Here is a 25,260-nt window from a genome sequence, read left to right as displayed (position 1 = left end):
GGACACCTCGCTGACAGCAGGATTTGAACCTACGCGGGCAACGCCCAAGTGATACTGGATGGGATTCAAATCACTCGCCCTAACGACTCGGCCATATCAGCGCAGTGAGCCAGTGCTTTCTATGCGATTATTGTTAAAAGCGGCCGGAAACAGGAGAAGAACGGCAGTCGCAACGATCTAAGTATGTACGAACGGGGAGGGGGCACAAACTGTCATGCATATCCTCGTATGGATTCGGTCGAGATAGACTCCATCTCTATCTGCAACAACAGCAGAAACTCTAGAAGGGTCCCAGAGAATGAGGGTAGGGTCTCGTCTTCCCCAGACGCTGTCTCAGAGCCCCGGCTCCGAAGGACAAGCTATTTACCCAAACATTCTTCGCTCGACTGCCCCTTGTCCGGAGTGACTCGGCGGGTCCACCCTCAGTACTCACGAACGAGGCCAGGTTCCAGTTCTATGTAGCGGCTGGCACCGGTCTCAATGCCTCCAGCGCTTTATCTGACGGAGTCAAAGTATACCAGTACGTGCATCAAGAGCCCTAGGGATGCTACCGTGAGCTACGTATCATGTTACATTCTTTCTGAGCATCATTGTTAGGTGGCTTGTGAACATGCTCACTGGTCCACGTCGGGACCGCTACCCCAACTGGCAGGGTCACTGAGAAGCTACGATCGCAGTCAAAGGTCTTCGGAGCTTGTAACTGTCCGCACGTCTCATTTGGCGTATGGAACCATCGTGGGCCGCCGCTATGATGGTGTACGTGAAATTTGTCTGACGATGAGGACGGCCTCATGGGTTCAGTGACCGCGCATTGAAGCGCTATAGATCAATGCTGCCCGAACGAACGTGCGTGCACCCACCATTATCCTCGACGCGTCATCTCCGCAAGCAGGATGTGTACGTACATGGCTGTCGGTTTGACGAACAGATGCCGAGACGTGCGGCTCTCCGCGATCAATGGGGAAGCCCGCCAAGAGTGCGTCATCGACGGCAAGAGGTACAAACCCAGGGCTGCATACACTGTACATAGATAGCCACCAGCGGAGAGCAGGATGGCTAGAGGTACTTACGCTCGCCCTCGCAAGTACTCACCGGAAGCGTTGCGTTCAGATGCCGATCAGAGATTCCGGTCACTTATGATCAGCTGAGGACGTTCAAGTGCACAACACGCATCAAAGCAAGGCGTCCGTACATGTAAAAGATCTTTACTAGCAACGGCACTAAATCCGTATGATCATTCCGAGAACATCTTTCAGTTTATGACCAAACAAGTGGGTGAGGACGGGTACGGTAGTACAGTGCAGGCGAGGCTGGCGCGCTGACCTGTAGACGTCATGATGATAGACTTCAAGGAACACTGGTGGCGTTTCAAGCTGAAGGTCCACGAGGATCGTTCTGAAGAAGAGGCCGGATAGGACAGAGAGTACAGGTGTTCGGCCATCGGTGATCGGGCCAACATGATGTTCGGTATGTGCTTGGCCGCCTTGGGTCTGGCCGCTACGATTGAGATCAGCTGTGGCTGTGCCGGTGGTGGCCCGGACGCTATTTTACTGGGTAAGAAGCGCCGAGGATCTTTGTCGTCGACCATCAAGCAAGTGGAACCTCGGTGTGGAGTTGGCTGGTGATAGTCGACGAACGTGCGTCCATGCCCGCATGTCTTAACTCTACCCGCTCATCACTCTCTTTGCCTTATAGACACTAGATCTTCAGAGAAAGGCTCATCACTTTCTCTTTGCTTTCCCTCCGATCACTTCTTCCCCTCGGCGCTCACGACATCGCGTCCACCATGTCGTCCGACTCGGCTCCCAGACATGATGCCCCACCACACGATCCCCCGCCCGTCTACAAGTCCAACCTCGAGGAGTTCGAGAGGGAGGGAGATTCGCGGCTGCCATTCCTTTTGACGTACCGCGAGATGAAGCTGTTGGGTATAGCTGGGGTACGTCCGTCCGCGCATTTGATCACCCGACCAGACCTCATCCGTCCCCCTTCTTTCGTACAGGTTGGATTCTTCCTGGATGGTATGCGCAACATATCTTCATGCGTGTTCATACATGTCTGACCCCTCCGAAGCTTATGATTTGTTCATAATCAACGTGAGCCCCCATCTGTTCTTATGCAAAGTTTTTCACGATCTGAACCAATCATCTAGCCCGTTGCCACCATGTTGCAATACCGTCTGTATGGTGGTCATTCGCTTCCTCCTGGTCTTGAGGGTTTCATCAAGGCTGCTGCCAATATCGGCAGTGTAATCGGTCAATTTGCTTTCGGTACGTCTTCTGCGGCCGCTAGTGTTACCATCGAGGACGTGGTCGAAGACCCCTCGCGGCCTTCCTCGACTCTTCTCGGATTGAATACCCGTACTGATCGCATATTAATGGACCTCCCCGCACTCAGGCTACTCCGCCGACTACTTCGGCCGTAAAGCAGTCTGTACGTACGCCGCGCCTATACGGCTCGGAACTTCCGCTATCGTTTGAGTGTTATGCTGAACGAGCGTGCTTAGATGGCAAGGAGCTCATGCTCATCATATTTGCCACTATTGGCACAATATGTGACCCCACAGGTAAGTCATCGCGTTCTCTTTACGTCCCCGTAGTGAGATCACATTGCTCATGAGTCGCCCATTGGGATGGCAGGTGCCATTTCCCCCAACGGCGCGCTCATATGGCTTGGTATCTGGCGTATCATTCTCGGTATCGGCGTGGGTGGCGACTACCCCATGTCCGCGTCCGTCGCGACGGATCGCGCGAACCTCCGCCGCCGTGGCACGCTCCTCGCGTACATCTTCGCGAACCAGGGGTGGGGCTCGTTCGTAGGCGCCCTCGCGTTCATCATTATCCTGCTTTGCTACAAGCACGTCATGGACGTCGACGGCCAGACAAGTAAGGTCGATGGTGGTGCGTCCTTTCTCATGCTTGCTTTGCGGCTCAACAGTTGATTTGACACCCTCGTCTTCAGTCTGGCGTATCCTCGTCGGCCTATCTCTCGTCCCCGCCTTCGGCACCCTCTACCAGCGTCTTACTCTCCCCGAATCGACCCGCTACGAGGAATCACGGAAGAACGCTGCGCGCCTGGTCGATGAAGAGTCGATCGCCGAGCTCAAGAAGAAGTCAGACGCAGATCCCGCCGTGACCGAAAAGCCCGCCGGATCCAACGCGTCCCGGACCTCAAATTCTTCGGCGTCGTCCCCCACCGCGGCGGTACAAGTCGAGAGCACCAAGCAGCCCGTGGTGGCGGCGAAGGGCCACTTCAGGGGCTTCGTCATGTACTTCTCCGAATGGCGGCACGCGAAGGTGCTCATTGGGACGTGCACGTGCTGGTTCCTGCTTGACATCGCGTTCTACGGCATCAACCTGAACCAGAATGTGGTCCTGCAGCAGATCGGCTTCGACGGCAGCTCGGGCACGCCGTGGAACAGGCTGTTCAAGATCGGTGTTGGCAACTTGATCATCACTGCGCTCGGCTTCGTTCCTGGGTACTATGTTACCATCCTCACCATCGAGAAGCTGGGCCGGAAGTGGATTCAAATCCAGGGATTCCTTCTCGCTGCTTTGTTCCGTACGTGTCTACTGCTTCCCCTTGACTTTACGGGACGGTTGTTCACTTCTTTGTTGCAGTCGCTATCCTTGCGGGTAAATTCCACACCCTGAGCACCCCCGCCTTCGTCGTCTGCTTCGCCTTCCTCCAGTTCTTCTTCAACTTCGGCGCTAACACGTAAGTCGCATCCCGTTGCTCTCTGTTACGCTCGTATGCTAATCGCGTTCATTGCATAGCACCACCTACGTATGCTGCAACTGAATTCAAATGGTGTGCGAAAGGTTGCTGACGTCAACTCTGCTGACAGTGCTACCCCGCTGAAGTCTTCCCGACCCGATTCCGTGCCTCCGCACACGGCATGTCCGCCGCGTGTGGCAAGGCTGGCGCGATCATTTCCGCGCTCGCCTTCAACACCCTCACGAAGAAGATCGGCACGCCCGCAGTCCTCTGGAGTACGTCCCACTCTCTATCCGTCTCTATCAATAAGCCTTCCTGCTAACGGTCGTCTAGTCTTCTTCGGGTGCTGCATCGCTGGGGCGGGCTTCACGCTCCTACTCCCGGAGGTCCGCGACCGCGACCCTGATATTGTCTACGCGGAGGAACTTCGCGAGCGTGATCGTCTCGACCACAATTGAGCTGCCATGATCGCTGCTGTATAACAGGAGATGCGGAGGGAGTGGAAGGACCCTGTGATGTGTGAGTGGTTGATTGATGGCTGATTGTCATTATCGCGTACAATGGGTGGCGAAAACAATCCCGTAGGGGAACTGTACTAATGGACTGCTTACCATGCAATAGACATGCGTATTTTGTACCAAAGTCTGTCCATGTGCTGGCTTTGGAGGCAACTGACAGGCATCCACTCGTGGAACTCCGGCCGGACTAAACATCCTCTTCACAACGACTCCTCAAGAATACATGTGGCTCGCCGCTGCTTTGTGTGTGCTGGCTTACACTTTGTCTCCTACATCGTGATACATAATGCCAGTCGTGGGAGTCCCGGAGAAGTTGGACCACACCAAATCCGATCAACACATAGGCTGATGACACAGGTGAACGATATCTGCGCATGAGCTTGGTCTTGCTTTCTTGAGTCCACTGCGTCAACATTCGCGTTCCTACCTTGACCGTTCTCTACCCTCCGTGATTTCTGTCATTGGGCAAATCATGTCAAGTTGCGAGCCATCATAGGGTCGTTAGCTTCAGCCCGGATCTGATCTTCTGCAAACCTTTCCCGCCGCCATCAATGAAGAGTCTAAGCGGACCTACCGGGGCCCGAGGATGCAAGACCTAGAGGTGAGCAACTCTAAGGGCTGTCTGTACTCTATCCTGCGCTGACCTCGACTTCGGCGCAGATAGTGCGCCCTTTGCCTCGGGCTCATCGGTCATTACCGGCTTCGTGCCACGATCCATGGGAAGGGCTATTCGAACCGACTAATCGCTGCAAAGGAAGCAAGGCACGTTCCGCCCCTCTCGCGTGTACGCTGAAGCCTCATATGGCGCAAGATCCCATTTCACACCTATCTTGCTCTTGCGGTCTGGACTGTACAACGATGGGGAGGAAAGGGTATATATTCTGCGCAGCGTAGTCGGTCAGCGGTGGAATCTCTGGGTCTGACCTCAGGACTGTCCCTCGACGCTCCGCAGTCATGCTTTCCTACAAGCTCGCTGTGTTGTGCCTCTCTGCCTCCGTCTTAATCGCTACCAACGCTTTGGGTGCGGTGTTTGATAAACGCGCTGCCGCCTTCTTCGACCCAGTACTCGGCGGTGGCTCTATGTTCATCGACGCTGGCAATGGCCTTGGGGAACCATTAAACGTGCGTCAGGCAGGCTCGTGTTCTTCCCATATGCAGGGGTCTCTCTGAAAGAGCTATTCTTGGCTTCAACAGGTCATCATCTCGGGGCTCAGTTCCCCTGACGTCCTGACCCTCGACGGTGTGACAAACTTTGCCAGGGCGATTGGCTTGTATGCTTTCTCATCGTGCTGTCAAGCCGATGCTGAGTTCCTCTGAAATGATGTACAGCTCCCAGGAGTGCCTCGACATCCATCTTGGCAACCCCTTCTCTGCGAACTTGGGTGACGGGCACGGTGCCGTAAACCAGAGCGTCGAGCTCCGCCAAGACTTCGGGGATCCAGCCCTTGGTACCTGTCTAGAATCCCTCATAGGTGGGAACCACTTCCGGGTGTTCTTCCAGAACGGCCCCACGGCTGACAGCGGTGCTGTTTTTCTCGCGTGAGTCCTGTCTTCACAACAAAGGGCACCGAATGGATGGTAACCGCTTCGGCAGGGTCTCGAAGGAGGAGGACTTGGAGGAAAATCACACCATAGTCCCAGACGGGTACGACATTGGGCGTAACTTGTTGGTCGAGAGTGCGCTTGGCACGACGAGCTTCAGCGGCGTCACGTACTCGACGACGGCGCAGAATATCACGGGCCTCATGCCCGCAGGCTCTGCGGGTGTGAATCACGGTACGCATCTCAAAAGCTGTGACGCTCTTGCAATCATATCAATTCATGTTTGTGCAGGAATCGCTGTCGACGGCATCGTGACCCTACTAACGGTGAACATCGTGTAGGCGAGATCTTGGCGAAGACAATTTAGCTGGCGGTCTGAAAGAATGTTTTTTGGTGCTGATCTAATGGCTTCAATGGCTTTCCCATGTACTTTGATTCTAGCTTGTAACGACTCAATCGATGTTTCAAGGTCGTCGCACCCTCGGTTGTCTATCAGAGGAAGTTTGTGTCCCATTTGGCAACGGTATGGCGCTGAGCGCTGCCAAACGTACAACCTTGACTGTTTGGGACCATCGGTAATGTGCTTTGACTGATTGTTGCTCTCCGACTATTAATGACAAGGCTGTTCAGGTCGTGACATCATCTAGTGGTACAGTGAAATACTAGGAGCTCTCACCGCCATCAAACTGCCACCTGCGTAATTAGCGCTATAGGTGATGGGCGCGCCGGTGGGCGCGTCTTGTATGAGACCGCCTGGATTGCCACAAACCATTCGCAGGGTTTGACGCTGTCCACCATGCAGTCTTCGCCGGGCAGGCCAATACTCCCTTGAGAGGTCCTCGAAAGGGTCAATTGCAATTCCTCCGACAGTCCAAGAACCCTTAAGAGCTTTTCTCTCACTTGCCGCTAACTTCGTCCTCGTTCACCGAGCGAAAGGATTGTGTGTCCCATGGGGCCTTCTCACCTGGTGGGAAGACACTGGCTCCTGGAGCAGCTGATTGGACGGCGTTCATTACACGGTGGCGCGAGTTCCTTCCACCTGAGTCTAGACTATGACCCCTTCGTGTACCTCTTCCTCAGTGACTAGCTTCAGCTCAACCATTCTGCAACGGAGATCGTGAGATCAAAGAGGCCACTGTTGATTCTGATAGCCCAACAGAGAACATGAACTTACCCCAATGAGGCGAACTGCCCGGCTCCCGCTGAAGTCATGATACTTGAGGCAGGCGCATTGCAGGTGACAAAATATAGGGTATTGATGGTAACATGTATGCAGCCCAAACGTTGGGCTGGTAGCGTCGTATATTACTTGTCTCCCTATCGACATACCTACCAAGTATCTTGTATGAAGAGGCTCAATCCCTGCGTGACAGGTCGGTACCGTTGACGATGACATCCACGGACTCAACACCCGAGAAGAGTTCCACAGAGCTGTCAATGGCACACACTGTGGAATCCGACGATGTCCCAGACGGGAGCTGGACGCGCGTCGATCATTCATCTGCAATATGCAACATGATTTCGAGAGAAAATTGAAAATTGACTTACGGTTCCATCGTTGAGGTACGCCGTGATAATGTCAGTGACACAAGCAGATGACTGATAGATGGAAGTGTGCTGTATATTCAGGCATTAGCATCGATTAATACAGCTATGTCAATCAGTACCGCTCACCCCAAAGCCATTCTGCTTCACGAGTGCCGCCTGGTCGCCGAGCACGGCAGCCAGATGTGCGGCTTCTGCGAAAGGTGTCGCGTTGTCGTACTGCGCTGCTGTCAGCAGATGTCCCTACGGAATCATGAACGGAACATGTACGGCATTGCCAATCAGGAGGACCTTATTTGCTAGGGTGCGGTTGAAGGGACCCTGGTAGCGCTCCGGGGCACGAACGGGCCAGTATGAGCAGCGTTGCCAAGGCACGGGTCCCACAGCGCCAACTGATCATGCAGATCAACGGAAGGAACGAGGATTGTGAGACCATCGGATGAAAGGCCTACATGATGGAGAAACGGTGCGGACGATGTCAACAATGTCGTCGAAAATGACCGTCGTGTTTACCGATGGATCCGCGTCAACACTGTCTGCGCAGACAACGGCAGGCTCGGTGTAGCTGTTCTGAGTGAATACTTGCTCTCGTCTGCATCGCAACATTACGATTAGATATGGTGTGCTCCAGGGTTTGGTGCTGATATACCTCGTCAATGCGGTGGTGTTGCCGCCGGCAGTCGCGTTCTGAATGGTGGCAATGGTTTGAGGAAGATAATCATTGCCATAGTCGGCCCATTGTTGGGGCTGGTAGAGACTGCTGTACATGGTCGCTGTCAATGGACATATATTAGTATCGGCAACGTTGCTGAGTACAAGGTGCAACAGACATACCACGAAGTATCAAGAGCTGGTTTGCAACAGGGTGGTCGTGCGCAAGCTGGTGTACACAGTCAAGATTTGAGCTGTGATTCTGGTTTAAGAAGTGACGCGTACCGTGATTGCCTGGTTGACATAGTCGACGACATCCTGACCGGTGCCGTTGGCGGAAGTGGCAAGCTTGCAGTTGTCAGGACCCGCCAGCGCACAGGCGTTGGTGAATGCTGTATACGCGTCTTCGGCCGATCCGATTTGGTCACGCCAGAGCTAAAAGCCAGGATCAGCACCCAATATTGATAGGGCCAGGGAAGCTACGATACCTTGTACGACTGAGTAGTGGCAACCCTGGTAGCATCGAGCACTCCATCAAGGATGACGTGGCCGACACGATTAGGGAACACTGGGAAGCAACTATCAGCTCAAACCATCCAACAATTCACCGCCAGATTACTTACTGTTGATGAACCACGCGCCAACTAAAGTACCGTACGAGAGACCCCAATAGTTGATTGTGCTGTTTGGACCTACGATGGCATCCGCGAGTCCGACCAAATCGCGCACGGTCGCCGCGGTACCGATGTAGCCCAGGGTAGTGGCGTTGGGTCCCGACAAGCAGCGGTCCCCGAGCTCCTTCCACTTCTGGTCCAGAACCGGAGCCTGGGAATAGAGGGCCTGTATGTCGGTTTGGTTCGTGAAGTTGCCGATCTGGTGAATGCCTGTCGACTCGATGGTGCCATTCCAAAAGCTGGCGTATTCATCGTCGGGAATACAGTAAACATTTCCTGGGCTACGTTCGCTACGTCAGCGGATACTGTTGGGTGCAACTTTGGAAAAGGCGTACTAAGTGTAGGGGCCGACACCGCGGGGATCCCAGCTGACGAAGTCATAGGCACCCCCCGTACGATTCATCAAAGCCTCCGCGTCTGTGGATAGAGACGTGAGACCTGATACGCCCGGTCCGCCTGATGGTCAAATGTTAGAGTGGAACGCAGGCATAGTAGGCCACTGAACGCTGGTAGCTTACCAGGATTCAGAAAGATTGTGCCTTTGCGTTCGCCAGTGGCAGGGGCTTTCACGACAAGCAGTTGACCGTTACCAGCAGATGTGTTGTGGTAGTCCAGTGGGACGTCGAAGTATGCGCAGGACAGATCGGCAAATTGCGGACAAGGTGCCCACTTCGAGAGCCTTGAAGTTTGTGCTTGCGCAGTCAATACTGAGTTAGCGAACGCGAAAACTGCGACCGCTGCCCAACCGGCTTTCAACATCGCCGTAAGACGTTGTAAAAAGGATGCAAAATTACTTCAGTAAGGAGTGGACAGGTAAGACGAACGAGATGGAAGAGCAAGAGACTGTCTGCTCGATCCTGAAGGGGGTAAGCAAGTTATGTATGGAGCGATTGCCAGGTGCCGTGATTCGGCAAAATTGACCTAGGTGAGCGTGACACTTCCGCAGTGGGCGTGTAACTGGGGTACGGTGATCCTCATGAGCGCTCGCCAATATTGAATCAAGCTTGAGGATAATTAGCCGGGAAGTGCCCTTGTTCTCTAGCGACAGCACCGCGATCAACTAAGTATGTTGTTCGCAGTCTGCAGACACTTGGATTTGAGTTCAGTTGCCGCGAGGGACCGCGTATGAAGGGATATCTATGACGGTGCATCTGTACAAAAAATAGGCGTGCAAGGTCGCGCGTCGTGCGTTCAAGTCCGTGATCCTGTTTTCAGGTCTTAGCGTCTAGATCAGCTCGGTTTCGTACTTCAAGCTTCCAGGGTTTCACTGTAACGGTTCGCTTATCTCGTATTTCGTTGTCCCAACGTCTTCATCCTCACTTGAAGATCGAGTTATTACCACCCGGATGATACACGCAAAAGCACTGCACACACGCGAGCACGCACCAAGACCTGACAGTATATTAAATGTACCCTAGCAGGAGCGCTGTATCTTGGCCTTGTGCCAGTGCTCCAATCGAAGCCTGGACCAGGATCCCCGAGCCAAACAACCAAGGAACCACGGCAGGTCGATACCCCAAGCCGGCTTTGTATGCGAATGGCACCTATTGGTGTTGATTGCGATACACGGCATAGCTGGACGAAGCGTCATTGACGAAGGAAGACACTTCGAACGCTCTTACCTTAGCCACCGGAATTCCATTCTTACGTCCCATACACACATCGACCGCTGCCTTTCTACCTCTGGCCACCGCAATGACCTTCAGCTGATGTTCCCTGGTTCCGAGTCGGCAAGAAGAAGGCACGGAAGGCGGTGGATATTCTGGATTATATGCCGAAGGACGCTCAAGTGAGACTTCTCTGGGCTCATCTGGTATTCGTGGCGATGGCATCTAGGGACAAAGACCTAGGCAATCAAGTCGCATCTTAAAGTAGGTACAATGAAGTCAAGGTGATTGCACTAAACCACCTAGACTGGAAGCGGATCAATTTGGTAAGGTGCGATGAGAGCGCATGTCTTGGGTGTAGCTCAAGACTCAATCTGAGTTACCTTGCACCTGATGCAGATTTCCCGAAGAGAGCACCAGAAGAATTTTAGAGTACATAGGGATTGAAATGTGAGCCTGTCGCGAGTGCGGCGGTGTGGCGGCGCGCGCCGGAAGGATTCACATGGACTGCTCAATTCGGCAAACCCCGACCCGACCCCACACTCCCGGATCCCGGTGTATTTACGCACTTGTCATTCTGCTGCAGCCCTCCTCTTATACCTACACCGTCACCTCCCGGCCCAGTCCTGCCTTTCATCTCATCATCATCTCGGTTGTCACAATGTCTCTACAAGGCCTTATATCTGGTGCGGAATGCGCGGTGCCCTTCAATCCGCTCTCGCAGGTCGTGAAGCACACCGAGGGCGATCGGAGTCTGCAGCAGGTGTGTCCCTCTGGTTCGTCAAATGCAGACTGGACCCCGCTGAATGTTGTTCAGGATAGGGTCGCTGGACCATCCGGCTCAAGGGTGCGCGTGTCTCAGATCTGCACGACAATTCCGCTCACGTTCTCTCAGCTTCACCATCTACCCACCTCTTCAGCGCCACATGGATCCCAGCAAGATCTCGCCATGGCCCGCCAATTCTTCGAGGGTGGGCCGCAACAGGCCGGCGCACCTCCTTCGTTTGCTGTGCCTCGCCACGTTATGCCTCATGAGCCGGAACGCTTCATGAGCGCCCCTGCACAAGCGGGACCTGACCTCACCAAGGCCTGGAACGAGATGCAGGCTGGGCGCGCTGTGCCCGGAGAGATGTTACGTTCGCATACAGCTAGCGGCGGATGGAGCGCGGAATTCGATGGTGTTTCTCAGATCGCGCGACCTTCGAGTCAGCAGAACATGCCGATGCAATCCAACTGTGAGTAGCTCCTTACCCCTTTCTCGTCGTGCGCCCGTTGCACTGCGCAAGATGCATTGGCGAAATGACACCCTGGTGGGCGTCCTGTCATTGGGCACGGGCCAATCGTGTCTAGCCTTCTGATGAGGGGCCGTGAGCGAGTTGACGGACATGGGACTCCTACGGAGTGCCGGGCTTCCGTAAGCAACGACGTGCATAGCTGCCTGGCTTCGGCTAGCCAGTGCGTTGACGTGAACAGTTGACGTGCGCCCACCAGCTCTTGTGCGACCCCTTCACCCCCTGCTCTCTAATTCCTTCGAGATGAGTCAGTAGCATGCTGCGGGCTGTCGCGCGCAGGACGACTTGTGCCTTGCGAGCAGGTAGGCGCACATTGCCACCATCCGGATCCCTTGGCCCAGCAAACGAAGCACATTATGGCGGCCTCAGGGCGCGTCCCGCGCTGATAGCGCGACATGACACATTGCGTGCCAGACAGCTGCGCTTCATGCTTGGCAGTGGCACCTACAATGCCTAAAACAAGTCACGTCGTCAGATGTTTTGCAGGTATCTGGTTTGAGGAGTCATCTATTCCTCCCCCCGGTCGTCTTGCCTCCCTCTTTGGTTCGACGTTATGTTCATGACGCTAGTGCTTACCCGAATATGCCAGTCAACCAGACATCTTACATGCAACCCGGCTTGTATGGCCGGGGCATGCCCGTTGGTATGTCATATGGCATGGGCATGGGCATGTCGCAGATGAGCATGGACCACGGGAAGGGCAAGGCACGCGATATCGACTTCGACGCGGCGTTCGCGCAGGTGCACGCGTCCTTTGCGGATCAAACTGAAGGTGCGCGGATAACGGAGGTGACGGACGACGAATTGGAGCAGCTCGCGGAGGGCCTCGATAGTGCGAGCTTGGATAAAGGGAAAAGTAAGGCAACAGAGGATGTGCCGTATGAGGAAACGAATTTCCAAGAGTACGTACAAGCTGTTTCCCGCTTCGCGCGTATCCTTTCTCGGTGTCGGTGTACTGAATGCATAGTATTGGGATGTAGGGTCTGGGATCAGCTGCAAAACTCGGATATACCGCCGCCGAAGGAAGAGATGGCGAAATGGGAGGCGCAGTTCAATCAGATGATGAACGCGCAGCGGGAGGACCTCGATTTCGACTATGGTGGGATGATGCAGAAAGCTTGGGACAGCACGGGCAATTCTGAGTTCTCGGCGGACCCTGTGCTCGAGTTTGACGATCAGGGTATCCCTGCGCTGGGAGAATACGTGTTTGGTATGTTCGCCGGCCTGCATGTGCTGATCATGCGTTCTTACTTGCGCCTGTTACAGAGAAGGGCAACAAGTTTCTTGACCCGACCCATTCAAGGTCAACGCTACAGCAGGCCAAAGATCTGCTCGCACAGAATGGGTCACTCTCGGAGGCCGCCTTACTCCTGGAGGCGGCTATTCAGCATGGCGATCTTGGCGAGGGCGGCTACGAGGCATGGATCCTGCTCGGGGAGACGAGGAGTATGGACGAGCGTGACGATGCAGCTATGCGCGCGCTCAGCGAGGGTGTGAAGCGGGCAGAGGCAGCCGGCGCTGCAGGTGCAGGCATGCTTGTGAGTGGCGATACGGCTCATATCCTCTCCGCTCTATTGATGGTTCTTGGATACAGTCTCTTGCTATCGCGTATACGAATGAGTCACTGGAAAGGGCATCGCACACGATGCTTCTGCGCTGGCTGCACGCTCGCTTCCCCGACGCCAAGATCTCAGAAGAGCAGTGGAAGTCGCTGAGCCTATCCTCGTGGCATTCTCAAGAACAGGTCACCGAAGCGTACCTCGCTATCGCGCGCGAGCAATACACACGCGGCGAAGTCGATCCAGACGTTCAGATCGGCTTAGGGGTGCTGTTCTACACAAGCGGCGACTACAACCGCGCAAAGGACTGCTTCGAGGCCGCGCTGAGCATGCGGCCCAAGGACTACCTCCTTTGGAACCGCTTGGGCTCGTGCCTGTCGAATGGCAACAAGCCCGAAGAGGCCTTGGGTGCGTACCGTGAAGCGTTACAGCTCCGGCCCACGTATACCCGCGCTATCTATAACGTTGGCGTAGCCTGTGAGTACTACGAGTTCGTATCTGCTTCTTATGACCGTTCTTGACCTCCTGACCGAAATTGTATTTAGGTCTGAACATCGGTGCACACAAGGAAGCGATCGAGCACTTCTTGAGCGCGCTCGCATTGCAAGAGTCGTCTGGGGGCGGGAAGAGCGAGCAGCTGTGGACGACGCTCCGGCGAGCATTCCAAGCCATGGTAAGCACGTTCGCCCTTTGCTTGCAATTCCCGGGCTCACACGTGGGTCATCTGCAGGACCGGATGGACCTGGCTGATATGGCTCGGCCGGAGACGAACCTGGAGGCATTCCGCGACAAGGGCTTCGACTTCTGACTTTCCGAAGAGAGCGCAGGACGGGATCCCAGCGGGCGTCGAGGTCGTACGCATCGCTATGTGTCATTGAGTCGTAACGTGTTTTGTTGCGCTATGTTCCCTGTATTCTAGCTCGACTAAGCACAGTGAACTATCTTGCAGCTGTTTGTACAGTATAGTAACGCAAGTAGTGTTCAGCCTATAGAACGGAGTGAATTCGACCGGTGAAGCCAAGGAGCCAATAGCGATGGCAGGATTCGATAAGATGAGGGGCGATATCACGATCGAGACGTTCAGAGACCGTAGCTAGCAGGAATTGCGTGCTGCAGATCGATCTGACGTGAATATCTACCGTCCTGGCCGGTCCGCCGGGCGAGCGGGAGAAGGACAGGGGTCAGATGTCGCGCGGTGCAAATATTCAGGTCTTCCTTATAGCTCTGGCCGCGCGACCATCGACGGCTTGCACACGTTTGCAGACGACGAGGACTTAGTCTCTTGTTTCCTGATTCTTGACTAGCACGACCGCCGCCATGTCCGCCCACGCAGGAGACGTCGAAATGTACGTGGACGTCTCTTACCCCGAGATCTTCGCGCGCCCTGACTGAGCTCATCTAATTCATGCGATTTGGATAGTCATTCGGTCAAACCTTCTTCGCCCAGCAATCCTAATGGCGCGAAGTTGAACAAATACTCAAGTTACCTCACTCAGGACAAGGTTCGGACGACGTTTCGCTTTCATATGCCCATGACGTCTTCGGCTAACAAACCTCGTAGAGGCGCGGAGGCGCCCAGGCGATGTGTATGTCACCTACCATTCCTTCTCTTATAACGAGCATCTGATATATGGGACTATGGGACAGTGCACGCCGTGGGCGTTACGCCAGAGGACTTGGATAAGCCGCAGGTGTGTACACCTTCTACGAATTGGAGGGACTCCCGCTCATTCGGATGTCGGCTCTGCGTGCCGTGGTTTGACGAGTGCAGATTGGCATATCTCCGGTCTGGTGGGAGGGTGAGTTGTTTCGGTCAAGACAGTGAATTAGTCTGCATCTCACATCTGCAAAGGCAACCCATGCAACAATCACTTGGTGCGTCTTCAATTGCCTGGATACAACTAAGTATATTTGTGTTGAAGGGCATCGCGCTCCTCGCAGCTTGATCTCGCCAGGCATGTCAAGGAAGGATGCAAGCAAGAGGGCCTCGTCGGCTTGACATTCAGCACCATCGGGGTCAGGTTTGTTTATTCACCTTGCAGTAGCATGGACGCTTGTTGACGACTCGCAGCGATGGTATTACGATGGGTACCGATGGTATGCGCTACTCGTGAGTGGTCGCACTATAGTACAGCTTCTGCTGGCTGAGTAGATACCTTTCAGGCTACCGAGTCGTGATCTTATCGCGGACTCGATCGAGACTGTGGTCATGGTACGTTCGAATTTGTCTCTTAACCAAGCGGTTCTCAAAGCCTTCCACAGGCACAACACTACGATGGTAACATTCAAATCCCCGGGTAGGTTGCCCCATCATCATGTATGATGTCCATGCTTAGCAGTGTCGTCCCAGCTGCGACAAGAACATGCCCGGTTGTGTTATTGCGGCTGCTCGTCACAACCGTCCGACGATCATCATCTACGGTGGTACTATAAAGCCTGGTGTCCGTACAGTTGATTGCCCGCACATGGGTTTCAAGGCTGGAGAAAACATGAACATCGCCGATGCCTTCGAATCATACGGTGCGTTCGCTACTGGGAAAATCACAGAGGAACAGCGCCTCGATGTCGTCCGCAACTCGTGCCCTGGTGTTGGTGCCTGCGGTGGTATGTTCACGTACGTCATACGCTACTCCTTCCCCGCGCGAGCGCATACAGCCCATGTTTATTCATGCTCGCAGCGCGAACACCATGTCGTCCGTTCTGGAGGTCCTCGGCCTCTCCCTTCCTTACTCAGCGAGTATCCCTGCGACCTACGCCGAGAAGACGCAGGAGTGCATCAAGGCTGCTGGCTACCTCAAGCGCCTCCTCGAGCTTGATATCAAGCCGAAGTATGGCTCTCATGCTTGCCTATGCGCACACACCCATTGACTGGTCGTAGGGACATCCTCACTCGCAACTCGTTCCTGAACGCGATCGTCGTTGTGAACGCTCTTGGAGGCTCCACCAACGCCGTGCTGCACTTGCTCGCCATGGCCCGTGCGGCGGACGTCAATATCACCATCGACGACTTCCAGACCATCACCGACAAGACTCCCTGGCTCGCTGACCTCAAGTATATCCATCCCTCCCCTTTCTCTCCTCGAGACACTTTCATACTGATACCAAACGCACAGGCCTTCTGGCAAGTACGTCATGGAGGACCTCCACAAAGTCGGTGGCGTCCCCGGGCTGCTCAAGTACCTGCTCAAGAACACGGACCTCATCGACGGCAGCCAGCTGACGGTCACCGGCAAGACGCTTGCCGAGAACCTCGAGGACGTCCCCGACATCGACTTCACGACCCAGGACGTCGTCCGCCCGCTGAGCAACCCCCTCAAGGAGACCGGCCACCTGGCCATACTCCGCGGGAACCTCGCGCCGGAGACCGCCGTTGCGAAGATCACGGGCAAGGAGGGGCTGCAGTTCAAGGGCATCGCGAAGTGCTTCGATAGGTGCGTCCGAACGTAGACTCCATGAGGATGGGGTGGTCTCATGAGGAGCTGTTGCGTAGCATCCCGCCGTTCTTCGACGCACTCGAGAGGGGCGAGGTCACCGCAGGAATGGCGATAATCTTCCGGTACCAGGGTCCCAAGGGCGCCCCCGGCATGCCAGAGGTGCGTATTCGCATCACTACTCCCGCTGCCGTCGTGCACACGACGTCCGGTCGAGTCTCACGATGCTGACTGCGAACTGTAGATGTTGGGTCAAACCGCCGCCCTCATGGGAGCGGGTCTCGGCGGCAAGACCGCGCTCATTACCGACGGTCGCTTTTCAGGTGCCTCTCGCGGGTTTATCATCGGTGCGCACTCGCTCCTATCCATTCTGTCATAGAGTCTACTCGCAGCTGCTCACTGCCGGCGCCCTACAGGTCACGTCGTCCCGGAGGCATTCGTTGGCGGGCCGATCGCGCTCGTCGAAGACGGCGACGAGATCGTCATCGACGCTGTGAAGCGGTCGATCGACTGGCTCGTTTCCGAGGAGGAGCAGAAGCGCAGGCGCGAGAAGTGGGTTCAGCGGGAGTACACCGAGAAACGCGGTGTCCTGTACCGCTACGCGCGCGACGTCGCGGTGAGTCTTCTTCTGCGGTTGCGTCGTTGGCCCGGGTGTCTGATCGGTAATGTGTGTGTGTGTGTGTGTGTGTTTCTGACAGCCTGCGAACGTGGGCGCGTACACCGATTGACATCGAAACTTGGGTCATGGTTGTGGAGCGCGGAGAAAGAATTAGAAGTGCTGTACCTCAAATTGTGTACAATCCAACAAACGCTATCCTATGTTGCTACAACACCGTCCGAGCCGAAACGTAATCATCGTGAATGTGCTGATATAATGTCACCTAAGATGTACATCATCCCGGTGAAGGAATGAAGTCTGGGCGCAAGTGCGTGGAATGGGAGGAAGGAATGAATTGCGGCAGTATAGGCAAAGCAACATCGGGCCAGTTTCCAGCAGACGACGCTTCCGCTACTGGTGGTCTTCTGGGGCTTTCACCATAGGTCGCTGGCTGTCTGTCGAGCTTCGTGAAAGTGGCGGGTACGTGTCGCGCTTGAGGCTCAAGTTCCCTGCGCTCTTCCTGGCCTTCACGATGTTTGGCGACGGGATGCTCGCCGGGGCAGACGCATTGTGCTCCATCCCCGGCGGAACACCCGCCTTCGCACCACAACTCAGCGTGCTTGGACTCCCGCCCCCGTATCCGTTCGCCTCACGCCCAGACTGCTCGTCGCTGAAATCCTCCACACGCACGATGGGCACGGTGTTCGCGTGCTTGAGCACCCTCGCCTTGTCCTTCCCCCCCTTCTCCTTCTCGATGACGACCTTCTGCCCGGGCTGTACCTGGCCCTGGAGGACGGCGGGGTCCGGGGGGATGATGAACGGGTCCTTGAGCTTGGGCGGGTCGAGGAACTCGCGGTAGCTCCGGAAGCCGGCGGCTTTCGCGCGGCGGGCGCGGCGGATCCGCTTGAAGGCCCAGACGATGATGCCGATGATCCAGGCGACGCCGACGATACCCCCGGAGATGATGCCGGAGAGAATGGGTGTGAGGGCGCGATGGCTGCGAGGGGTGTGTGCACGAGTTGCAAGAGAAGGGGGGATGGGTGGATGTGCGACCGGTCAGTGAGCGGCGGGGTGTTGCAACGAGTGAGATGGTATACGTACCCATGGAGTGCGGCCTCGCGCGACTGAGAGGCCGTCATCGCATCCACTACGGCAGACGGTGTTACGGGCATGATGGTGTGGTAGAAGTTGAGGGGGACGCGGTTGCGGTGGGTGCTGGAGTCCAGCCAGATATGACGTCAAAGAGCCAAGTTGTCAGACAGGCAGGCAGCGTGGTGTCTTGGAAGGAACTGTTCTCTGCTGCGCGGATTCAGAGCAAGTCTTGCGTTGTCCGTGAGTGTGCGAGGAGGTGAGACCAAGCTGGTGAATCGGCCGACCATCAGCACCCCTTTGTCATGTCTGCTGTGGAGCGGGGCGATCACAGGCGCCTATCTTATCTTTGGCTAGATAGCCGGCCGCCCATGATGTTTTCCTGCATGTCAGCCAGTCCGTACATACTTATGTACGTCCCACGATCTCCGCCTATGACAAGGCTGGATTTGGCGGGCAAATACTATCTCTCTGCTAGCGACGCTGATTTTTGCGGTGGAACAGGTGGACTGTCTGACTCTCACCATAGCCTAGAGCGCTGCTGAACGGTGAGCCACAGGACGCCAAGAGAGCATCCTGACCTGGAAACACATCCACCAGGGCATTCTCATATATGAAACCTGTTCTCCATCCCAGATGGATGCAGCCTGTGTCCGGCGTTTCCCGGTTCAGGGGTTTTGCCATCGCCTCTGCATCGCCGGGCCCCCAGCTGCTGTAAGTGAGTATGCAGGTATCAGGTACGTACATATCACCGAGGTCATTGAATGCGGCGGTGCACTATACGGATGTGTTCTGTCACCGCTGTCATCGTGCACCCTGATATTACTTCCTCTTACTGATTGAGCCGGGCTTCCATCAAGCGGACGATATCAAAACATCGCCTCCATCGACTCCACCACCGCTCTAAAGCGGCAATCAGCGTATTCGATATATAACGCTACTTACTCGTGCCTGGTAGGTCTCCAGACCTCTCACCTTCGAATCGTATCTCTCGCTCTATCTTGACTATTGCGTAAGGTTTCTCTACCTCCATCGACGCCACAATGTGTGCTGACCGCTTGCTTGAGCAGAATGTCCTACGCACCATCCTACCCCCAGCCAGGTGGTGGCTACCCCGGCGCCGCTACTCATGGCCAACATCCCCCTCATCACCAGTCCTCTTACCCCGGCGGGCCGCCACAGGCGCCATATGGCTCCCCGGCGCCGCCGCAGGGCTACCCGAGCGGACCACCTCCTCAGCAATACCAGGGTGGCTCTCAGACGCTCCCGTCCACCGGCGAGGTCGAGGGCGCGCAATACCGCGTCGACCACCGCGACAGCAACTCCATGCTCTCCTTGCGCCTGCAGCCGGGCTACCAAATCAAGGCGAAGCCAGGCAGCATGGTCGCCATGGACGCGTCTGTGCAGATCAAGGGCAAGCTGAAGGTCAGCCTGAAGAAGATATTCACGGGCGGCGAGGTACGCTTTCGACTGGTCCCCTTTGGCCTATGCTAGCGTCGGGCGGGCGATTGAAATGTAGCAATGCGGCATGTGTAGATGTCGGAGTCCATCTTCACCGGGCCTGGAGAAGTGCTTCTTGCGCCTGAGATCTGGGGTGACGTCGTGCCCATCCGCCTTGATGGATCGCAGAACTGGCGCGTCGGCAGAGATGCGTTCCTCGCATGCACTATGGGCGTCACCCGTTCGACGAAGAGTCAGGGGCTCGGCAAGGCGTTGTGTGAGTGCTTCCTTGAGGAGTTATCTCATCTGTGAATCGAGGTCGCTGATGTCCTTGTACAGTTTCGGGCGAGGGTCTCTTCGTCTATAACATCGCTGGCCAGGGCGTCATGTGGGTGCAGAGTTTGGGCGCGATCACCTCGCGAACTCTCCAACCTGGTGAGCAGTGGATCGGTACGCAAAGCGGTGCATGTCGTGCGCGGGATGAATTCCTGACGTAACTTTTCAGTTGACAACGGTCATCTTGTTGCGTGGACGGCGCAGTACAAGGTCGAGCGCATCGACGCGGGAGGCTTTTTCTCCGCTTCGCACACCGATGAGGGCCTAGTTTGCCGGTAGGTCTTGGCTCATAGCATCCGTTTTTATCAGTGGGTCGTTTTCTTACACGTTGATGTCAGGTTCACCGGTCCTGGTGTCGTGTACATCCAATCGAGGAACCCTGAGACTCTCGGGGAATGGATCCGTGAGCAGGTTCCCAGCGTGAACAACAATTGATTGGAACAGGCGCGTCATGTATACTCGTAATTCGATACTTGTACAGTAGCACCAATACTCTTTCTAGTCACGATACTATGTTCTGATAATGTGCGCGCTGTTCCGAGTTCCCAATTCAAGCATGCAATGTCCTGAGTTTCGTAAGTTCCACTGCGCTTTCGGCGTCCCACATTCCCGAACATAGGATGCAATGATCATCCCCTCGATTTCCGTGAACTGCCAGTCGTATCCCTGAGTGTACCAGAAGTACAACAGCATCATTGACATTTGCGTCTGTCCTTAGTCCGAGACGGTCTTGGGGCTTAGACGCGCGCTTAACTGCCGCGACGAGGTCACAATGATGTGCAACATGCTCTATTGGTGTCATGAGTCCGTCTTTGCTAGACGCCAATAGGTTACATATATGCGCACATCCACCGTGACCTACCGTCTGCAGTCAAGAGGCTTCTAATAGTGTGTATCCAGACAGCTTCACTCAGGACAGACCCGTTATCTTGACTGCTCACAGAGATTGTATGTAGCGCTGCACATCTACTTCATTGATGCCCGAAAGCAAACGAAGTCCCGCCGTCGCCCGGGCATTCGCTCCCAAATTTCGCGTTTGCTTCCCGTACGCTGCACACCACCTTACACGATGCCAGCCGCTGAGGAAATGGCACCGTCTGAAGCACCACGAAGTGAACATATCTAGTACCATTGAAGACATTCTACCCAATAGCGGTATCCCTCCGGCTTCACAAGTGTACATGCTGGAGCACATGGAAGGGGATTCAGACGTCAATACAGCGATTCTGGCTCAACCTCGTGCTGATTCGGCGAGCGAAGATCGTCCATCCGAACTTCCAACGTCTTCTCCCGTGGTCCAGCAACACGTGAGTCATTTGTACTCTGCTTCTCCACGTTCCTGCCCATATAGCGTTTTGGAGTAGTCTTGTTCAATCATTCTCATGCAGGACTTGGGCGGCACGCAAAGACCGCGTAGACGAACGGCTCCCACGCTCGACCGCAATGGAAGTAGGTGGTCAGCAAATGAGGCTGCAGTTCTACCTCGAGGCTGACTATTAAGTTGGATGCGTCTGGGCGGGAACCATACATAGCAGAGTTCATGGGGGCGCTGGTCTAGTTGGACTACCGCAGCTACCAAGGACACCCATTTTATAGGAGACGAGCTGGATATCCCCAGCCCGACTATCTGACCCTCAGTCCTCCGATCGTCTAATGTCTGGCTTAATTATTGTCGACGATCTAGATATCGATCAAATACATTACTACAACGTGGATGATGAGAGCATTTGGAGGGCTCATTATCTTCCAAGTGACCGGAACGTTTCGGGGGGAGAAGTTCGTGAGGGACCGTGTACAGGTCTCTCAGCGACATTCACCTTTTGGGGTACGTCGCACCCCACCTTCATACTTCACAAGAGGGTTTGAAAGTTAACTCTACATCACTACGTCTTGGTATAGGCACACAGGTATCGGTTTTTGGCCGCGTCGAGCCTGTAACGAATGGGCGCAAGCGGCCCGTCTCGCTTTACAGTGTCGGTTCGGGGAACCGTCAAGAGTTCATCGCTCCTGATGTATCCACTCCTCGAGACAACGTCACTTTCTTCCAGTCTAGCACCATGCCGTACGGCGAATACACCCTGGTGATCAACATCTCGCATGCAAGTGCCGACGCCCCCTACTTCCTGGACTATATCAGTTTCAACACGTCTGACCCTGAGATCGGTGGCTCGGGCTCGTCAACTGCAGCAAGCATTGTGCCCACATCAAGTACGACGAACGGATCTTCCGCATTGGGTCTATCATCGCCGACAGCATCATCGTCTACTCGAGTCGGCCCCATCGTGGGAGGCGTGATTGGCGGAATCGCCCTCGTCGCAGCGGTCTTGCTTGCGGTCTTCTGTTGCTGCCTTCGAAAGCGAAGATCGCGCGTGCGTGCCGGCTTTTCCACATGCAGTGAGGAAAAATACTGTACGTATCTCATGTGACACCATTCGTGAGGTTTAGTTCACTAACCTACCTGCCCATCTGTAGCAAGCCCTCCAGACGGGGATGTTTATGTCGCTCCCACGGTCACCCGACTGCAGGCTCGTTCTATTGGTGTCACTTCTCCTCGCGACGCTTCAAAGGATACTGCGCATGCAACCATCAAGCAGAACGAGAGGATTCACTCTCTTCGCGACAACGGGGGGTCGTTGCCTGACGAACCGAACAAGGCAGCTCTTCCCCATACCTACGATCGATCTGGCTTTCCCCCCATGCCTACGCGGGCCCACGGCGACGAATCAGCAAGAGAGCCGGACCCCACGCAGTCTCTTCGCCTAGCTTTCCATGAACTCCCTATGGATGTCAATGCGCCCGGAGCTTCGGCATTGCATGCAAAAGGTGGACTCTCGGCGACGACAGGTCCAACTAGCAGCGTCCTATTGTCCCCTGACAGCTCAGCATTGGCGCAGGAAGGCTTCGAGATGAGATCCCAGCCTGCACCAGCTTCCGAGATAACTGCTCCGGCTATGGTGGTGGCAGGTCCCGAAGCCGTTCCTGCCGACGACGAGATTGAATTGGAAATCATACCGCCCGTCATAGGGATCGGTGAGTACTGCATCTCATCATAGCCCTCTGAGACAGCCTGAAACGTCACATTGTAGACTTGGGAACCACGTATTCATGCGCCAGCGCGAAACGTGGTGAACGAGTAGAAATAATCCCCAACGCGAAAGGCCAGCGGACTACCCCTTCGTGGGTCAGCTTTACCGCTGATGAACGACTGTGAGTCTATGCCTACCCTGAGCGGAATCACTTCCGCTAAACTATCGTTCAGTGTGGGAGATAGCGCAAAGAATGCATACCAGTCGAACCCTCAGAATACGGTCTTTGACGTCAAGCGCTTGATCGGTCGTGACTTCGATGATCCTGAACTGCAGAAGGACCTCAAATACTGGTATGTTCCTCAGCATATGCCATGAGCAACATTGATCAACACATCTCAGGCCATTCAAGGTCGTCCAGGAGGACGGCAAGCTCAAAATTCAAGTTCAGGATTGTGGCGTCGTCCGGAATTTCGTGAGCATCTGGGAACACGTTCTTATTCCGAGTATGCTTCTTATGTCTCCTCAGACTCCGGAGGAGATCGCCGCCATGGTCTTACGGAAGATGAAGCAGGATGCGGAATCTTTCCTTGGTCAGCGGGTTGTGCAAGCCGTAATCACGGTCCCTGCCCGTAAGTCGAGCTATCTCCCACACGTGCTGAATCTTCACTAAATCTTTCTAGACTTCAACGATGCACAACGGCAGGCTACAAAGGATGCTGGGGCAATCGCCGGTCTGCAAGTCATCCGCATCATTAACGAGCCTACCGCAGCCGCAATCGCTTACAGTCTGAACAAGAGGGGCGAACCATCGCGTGTCCTAGTATACCGTCTTGGAGGCGGTACATTTGACGTCTCTCTCATCTCTATCAAAGACGGGGACTCCAAGGTCCTGGCCACCGCTGGAGACACCAAGATCGGCGGTGAAGATTTTGACAACCGCGTCCTCGACTACCTCGTCAAGCAGCACAGAAGTAGAACCGGGATTGACGTCAGCTCGAATCTTCGTACATTGGGCAAGCTTAGGAGTGAGGTCGAGAAGGCGAAGCGAACGCTGTCGAGCCAGCAGTCGACGAACATTGACATTGAAGCGCTAGAAGGGGAGCACGGCTTCTCGGAGACACTGACAAGGGCCAAGTTTGAGGAGCTCAACATGGACTTATTTCGACGCACGATGCTCTTAACTGAGCAGGTGCTGATTGACGCAAAGCTGAGGAAGGAAGATGTCGGCGACGTAAGCCTCTATCGCTTGTTGTCAGTTAGACGCGGTACCTTACGTTGACTCGTGCGTAGATCATCACGGTCGGTGGCTCCACCCACATCCCGAAGGTACAGCAGCTCTTGAAGGACTATTTTGGAAAGGAGCCTTCGACGGCCATAAACCCCGAAGAAGCAGCTGCCTATGGTACTGGAGTCCAAGGCGCGATTCTCGCCGGGGACGACGACTACTGCATGCTTGCCGTCCTTGATGTCAACTCACTCACGCTCGGCATCGAGACGGTGGGCGGAGTGATGGCGCCGATCATCCCTCGCAATACCCCCATCCCGACATGCATGAGTGAGATGTTCACCACCGTAGTTGACTGGCAAACCTCGATGAACATCAAGGTTTTCGAGGGCGAGCAGCGTCTGACGAGGTATAACCATCTACTCGGCATGTTCGAATTGCCAGGCATCCCACCCGCCCATCGCGGGGTGCCCCAAATAGACGTCACCTTCAGACTCGACATGAATGGTATCATGCAAGTCACTGCCGTGGATAAGGGAACGTGAGTAGCACATTTCCATCCTGAGCCCCCTCTAGAGTTCGATGCTGAAGACGATCGACAGGGGCAACTTGAAGTCGATCACAATCACGAACGTGCTCAGACATTCGCGATCGTGACTGGCTGCATCTGATATCTTTGCTCCTCTATTGTATCAATATCTGCTTTATGCCCCGTACGTTATCTTGAAAACGATCATCCGCGAGTTTGAGTAAACCAATCATATCGAGATTTCAAGTTATGCCTTCATCTGGGAAAGAAACATACCGCCGTAGTGTCCATGATTTGGCTTCCTACCTGCTACTCGGCCGGAACGGATGATAACGTCGGTTTGAATGATTTAGATGCTGACGTATGCTTGCAATTGCATGAGAGAGTGCCACATGGCATATGCGTACCTATGGCAGAGAGTCGTAGTGCCAAGTAGGTGGAGGTACTTACACCGCAAGGGTGTCGTCTGATCCGCCTG

The 25,260-nt window shown here is 55.0% G+C and overlaps 8 protein-coding genes and 1 non-coding gene across 9 annotated transcripts; 7 read left to right on the top strand and 2 right to left on the bottom strand.

Moving 5' to 3' along the window:
- Window positions 1–8: 8 nt before the first annotated feature.
- Window positions 9–101, bottom strand: DICSQDRAFT_t27. The gene has a single exon. It is a non-coding gene; the product is annotated as a tRNA-Ser (tRNA).
- Window positions 102–1,570: 1,469 nt separating this feature from the next.
- On the top strand, window positions 1,571–4,773 carry DICSQDRAFT_99519 (MFS general substrate transporter). Its single transcript, XM_007362153.1, has 13 exons — window positions 1,571–1,637; window positions 1,696–1,939; window positions 2,003–2,021; window positions 2,074–2,096; window positions 2,153–2,270; window positions 2,398–2,433; window positions 2,507–2,566; window positions 2,640–2,900; window positions 2,962–3,561; window positions 3,621–3,717; window positions 3,777–3,786; window positions 3,848–3,992; window positions 4,051–4,773. Exons 2-13 carry the CDS (start codon window positions 1,787–1,789, stop codon window positions 4,173–4,175), a joined length of 1,647 nt encoding a protein of 548 aa, XP_007362215.1. The 5' UTR covers window positions 1,571–1,637; window positions 1,696–1,786; the 3' UTR covers window positions 4,176–4,773.
- Window positions 4,774–5,189: 416 nt separating this feature from the next.
- On the top strand, window positions 5,190–6,118 carry DICSQDRAFT_124697 (uncharacterized protein; the record flags this gene model as incomplete). Its single annotated transcript, XM_007362152.1, has 5 exons — window positions 5,190–5,357; window positions 5,430–5,506; window positions 5,565–5,774; window positions 5,830–6,011; window positions 6,069–6,118. The coding sequence occupies 5 exons, from the start codon at window positions 5,190–5,192 to the stop codon at window positions 6,116–6,118; spliced, it is 687 nt and encodes a 228-aa protein (XP_007362214.1).
- A 920-nt stretch (window positions 6,119–7,038) lies between these two features.
- DICSQDRAFT_79845 (alpha/beta-hydrolase) lies at window positions 7,039–9,503 on the bottom strand. Its single transcript, XM_007362151.1, has 12 exons — window positions 9,166–9,503; window positions 8,983–9,103; window positions 8,597–8,928; window positions 8,462–8,541; window positions 8,259–8,408; window positions 8,157–8,202; window positions 7,972–8,095; window positions 7,775–7,914; window positions 7,593–7,714; window positions 7,452–7,541; window positions 7,326–7,394; window positions 7,039–7,255 (listed from the first exon to the last, which is right to left on the bottom strand). Exons 1-12 carry the CDS (start codon window positions 9,404–9,406, stop codon window positions 7,133–7,135), a joined length of 1,638 nt encoding a protein of 545 aa, XP_007362213.1. The 5' UTR covers window positions 9,407–9,503; the 3' UTR covers window positions 7,039–7,132.
- A 1,371-nt stretch (window positions 9,504–10,874) lies between these two features.
- Window positions 10,875–14,114, top strand: DICSQDRAFT_99514 (peroxisome targeting signal receptor). The gene is made up of 9 exons (XM_007362150.1): window positions 10,875–11,017; window positions 11,072–11,101; window positions 11,150–11,489; window positions 12,136–12,448; window positions 12,527–12,756; window positions 12,813–13,084; window positions 13,141–13,582; window positions 13,651–13,778; window positions 13,836–14,114. The coding sequence occupies exons 1-9, from the start codon at window positions 10,916–10,918 to the stop codon at window positions 13,911–13,913; spliced, it is 1,935 nt and encodes a 644-aa protein (XP_007362212.1). The 5' UTR covers window positions 10,875–10,915; the 3' UTR covers window positions 13,914–14,114.
- Window positions 14,115–14,383: 269 nt separating this feature from the next.
- Window positions 14,384–18,390, top strand: DICSQDRAFT_133181 (dihydroxy-acid and 6-phosphogluconate dehydratase). Its single transcript, XM_007362149.1, has 19 exons — window positions 14,384–14,451; window positions 14,526–14,607; window positions 14,667–14,691; window positions 14,753–14,796; window positions 14,877–14,904; window positions 14,958–14,980; window positions 15,047–15,126; window positions 15,177–15,215; window positions 15,269–15,317; window positions 15,368–15,402; window positions 15,456–15,719; window positions 15,784–15,933; window positions 15,984–16,157; window positions 16,219–16,536; window positions 16,596–16,698; window positions 16,781–16,883; window positions 16,953–17,152; window positions 17,235–18,131; window positions 18,236–18,390. Exons 1-18 carry the CDS (start codon window positions 14,423–14,425, stop codon window positions 17,262–17,264), a joined length of 1,776 nt encoding a protein of 591 aa, XP_007362211.1. The 5' UTR covers window positions 14,384–14,422; the 3' UTR covers window positions 17,265–18,131; window positions 18,236–18,390.
- A 910-nt stretch (window positions 18,391–19,300) lies between these two features.
- On the top strand, window positions 19,301–20,505 carry DICSQDRAFT_79838 (uncharacterized protein). The gene is made up of 5 exons (XM_007362148.1): window positions 19,301–19,681; window positions 19,760–19,940; window positions 20,003–20,113; window positions 20,169–20,274; window positions 20,338–20,505. The coding sequence occupies exons 1-5, from the start codon at window positions 19,550–19,552 to the stop codon at window positions 20,432–20,434; spliced, it is 627 nt and encodes a 208-aa protein (XP_007362210.1). The 5' UTR covers window positions 19,301–19,549; the 3' UTR covers window positions 20,435–20,505.
- Window positions 20,506–20,955: 450 nt separating this feature from the next.
- Window positions 20,956–21,711, top strand: DICSQDRAFT_152727 (uncharacterized protein). The gene is made up of 3 exons (XM_007362147.1): window positions 20,956–21,306; window positions 21,388–21,448; window positions 21,501–21,711. The coding sequence occupies exons 1-3, from the start codon at window positions 20,977–20,979 to the stop codon at window positions 21,593–21,595; spliced, it is 486 nt and encodes a 161-aa protein (XP_007362209.1). The 5' UTR covers window positions 20,956–20,976; the 3' UTR covers window positions 21,596–21,711.
- A 984-nt stretch (window positions 21,712–22,695) lies between these two features.
- Window positions 22,696–24,910, top strand: DICSQDRAFT_144196 (HSP70-domain-containing protein; the record flags this gene model as incomplete). The annotated part of the gene is made up of 8 exons (XM_007362146.1): window positions 22,696–23,029; window positions 23,086–23,206; window positions 23,259–23,378; window positions 23,428–23,500; window positions 23,555–23,657; window positions 23,709–24,259; window positions 24,319–24,794; window positions 24,832–24,910. The coding sequence occupies 8 exons, from the start codon at window positions 22,696–22,698 to the stop codon at window positions 24,908–24,910; spliced, it is 1,857 nt and encodes a 618-aa protein (XP_007362208.1).
- Window positions 24,911–25,260: the final 350 nt, after the last annotated feature.

Source organism: Dichomitus squalens (genome assembly GCF_000275845.1).
Source record: "Dichomitus squalens LYAD-421 SS1 unplaced genomic scaffold DICSQscaffold_3, whole genome shotgun sequence".
Taxonomy (NCBI): Eukaryota; Fungi; Basidiomycota; class Agaricomycetes; order Polyporales; family Polyporaceae; genus Dichomitus; species Dichomitus squalens.
This window is presented reverse-complemented; position numbering and strand designations above follow the sequence as displayed.

Coding starts and splice junctions, on each gene's coding strand:
- DICSQDRAFT_99519 (XM_007362153.1), top strand. CDS start 1,787: ATGTCGTCCGACTCGGCTCCCAGACATGATGCCCCACCACACGATCCC. Junction 2,271..2,397: donor AATCGGTCAATTTGCTTTCG/GTACGTCTTCTG, acceptor CCCCGCACTCAG/GCTACTCCGCCGACTACTTC. Junction 2,567..2,639: donor CACAATATGTGACCCCACAG/GTAAGTCATCGC, acceptor TTGGGATGGCAG/GTGCCATTTCCCCCAACGGC.
- DICSQDRAFT_79845 (XM_007362151.1), bottom strand. CDS start 9,406: ATGTTGAAAGCCGGTTGGGCAGCGGTCGCAGTTTTCGCGTTCGCTAAC. Junction 8,096..8,156: donor CCAGCTCTTGATACTTCGTG/GTATGTCTGTTG, acceptor GTCCATTGACAG/CGACCATGTACAGCAGTCTC. Junction 7,395..7,451: donor TGAAGCAGAATGGCTTTGGG/GTGAGCGGTACT, acceptor CTGAATATACAG/CACACTTCCATCTATCAGTC.
- DICSQDRAFT_99514 (XM_007362150.1), top strand. CDS start 10,916: ATGTCTCTACAAGGCCTTATATCTGGTGCGGAATGCGCGGTGCCCTTC. Junction 11,018..11,071: donor GCGATCGGAGTCTGCAGCAG/GTGTGTCCCTCT, acceptor AATGTTGTTCAG/GATAGGGTCGCTGGACCATC. Junction 12,449..12,526: donor GAGGAAACGAATTTCCAAGA/GTACGTACAAGC, acceptor ATTGGGATGTAG/GGTCTGGGATCAGCTGCAAA.
- DICSQDRAFT_133181 (XM_007362149.1), top strand. CDS start 14,423: ATGTCCGCCCACGCAGGAGACGTCGAAAT. Junction 14,608..14,666: donor GTTACCTCACTCAGGACAAG/GTTCGGACGACG, acceptor CAAACCTCGTAG/AGGCGCGGAGGCGCCCAGGC. Junction 14,797..14,876: donor AGGACTTGGATAAGCCGCAG/GTGTGTACACCT, acceptor TGACGAGTGCAG/ATTGGCATATCTCCGGTCTG.
- DICSQDRAFT_79838 (XM_007362148.1), top strand. CDS start 19,550: ATGCTCTCCTTGCGCCTGCAGCCGGGCTACCAAATCAAGGCGAAGCCA. Junction 19,682..19,759: donor AGATATTCACGGGCGGCGAG/GTACGCTTTCGA, acceptor CGGCATGTGTAG/ATGTCGGAGTCCATCTTCAC. Junction 20,114..20,168: donor ACCTGGTGAGCAGTGGATCG/GTACGCAAAGCG, acceptor GTAACTTTTCAG/TTGACAACGGTCATCTTGTT.
- DICSQDRAFT_152727 (XM_007362147.1), top strand. CDS start 20,977: ATGCCCGAAAGCAAACGAAGTCCCGCCGTCGCCCGGGCATTCGCTCCC. Junction 21,307..21,387: donor CTCCCGTGGTCCAGCAACAC/GTGAGTCATTTG, acceptor ATTCTCATGCAG/GACTTGGGCGGCACGCAAAG. Junction 21,449..21,500: donor CACGCTCGACCGCAATGGAA/GTAGGTGGTCAG, acceptor CTGACTATTAAG/TTGGATGCGTCTGGGCGGGA.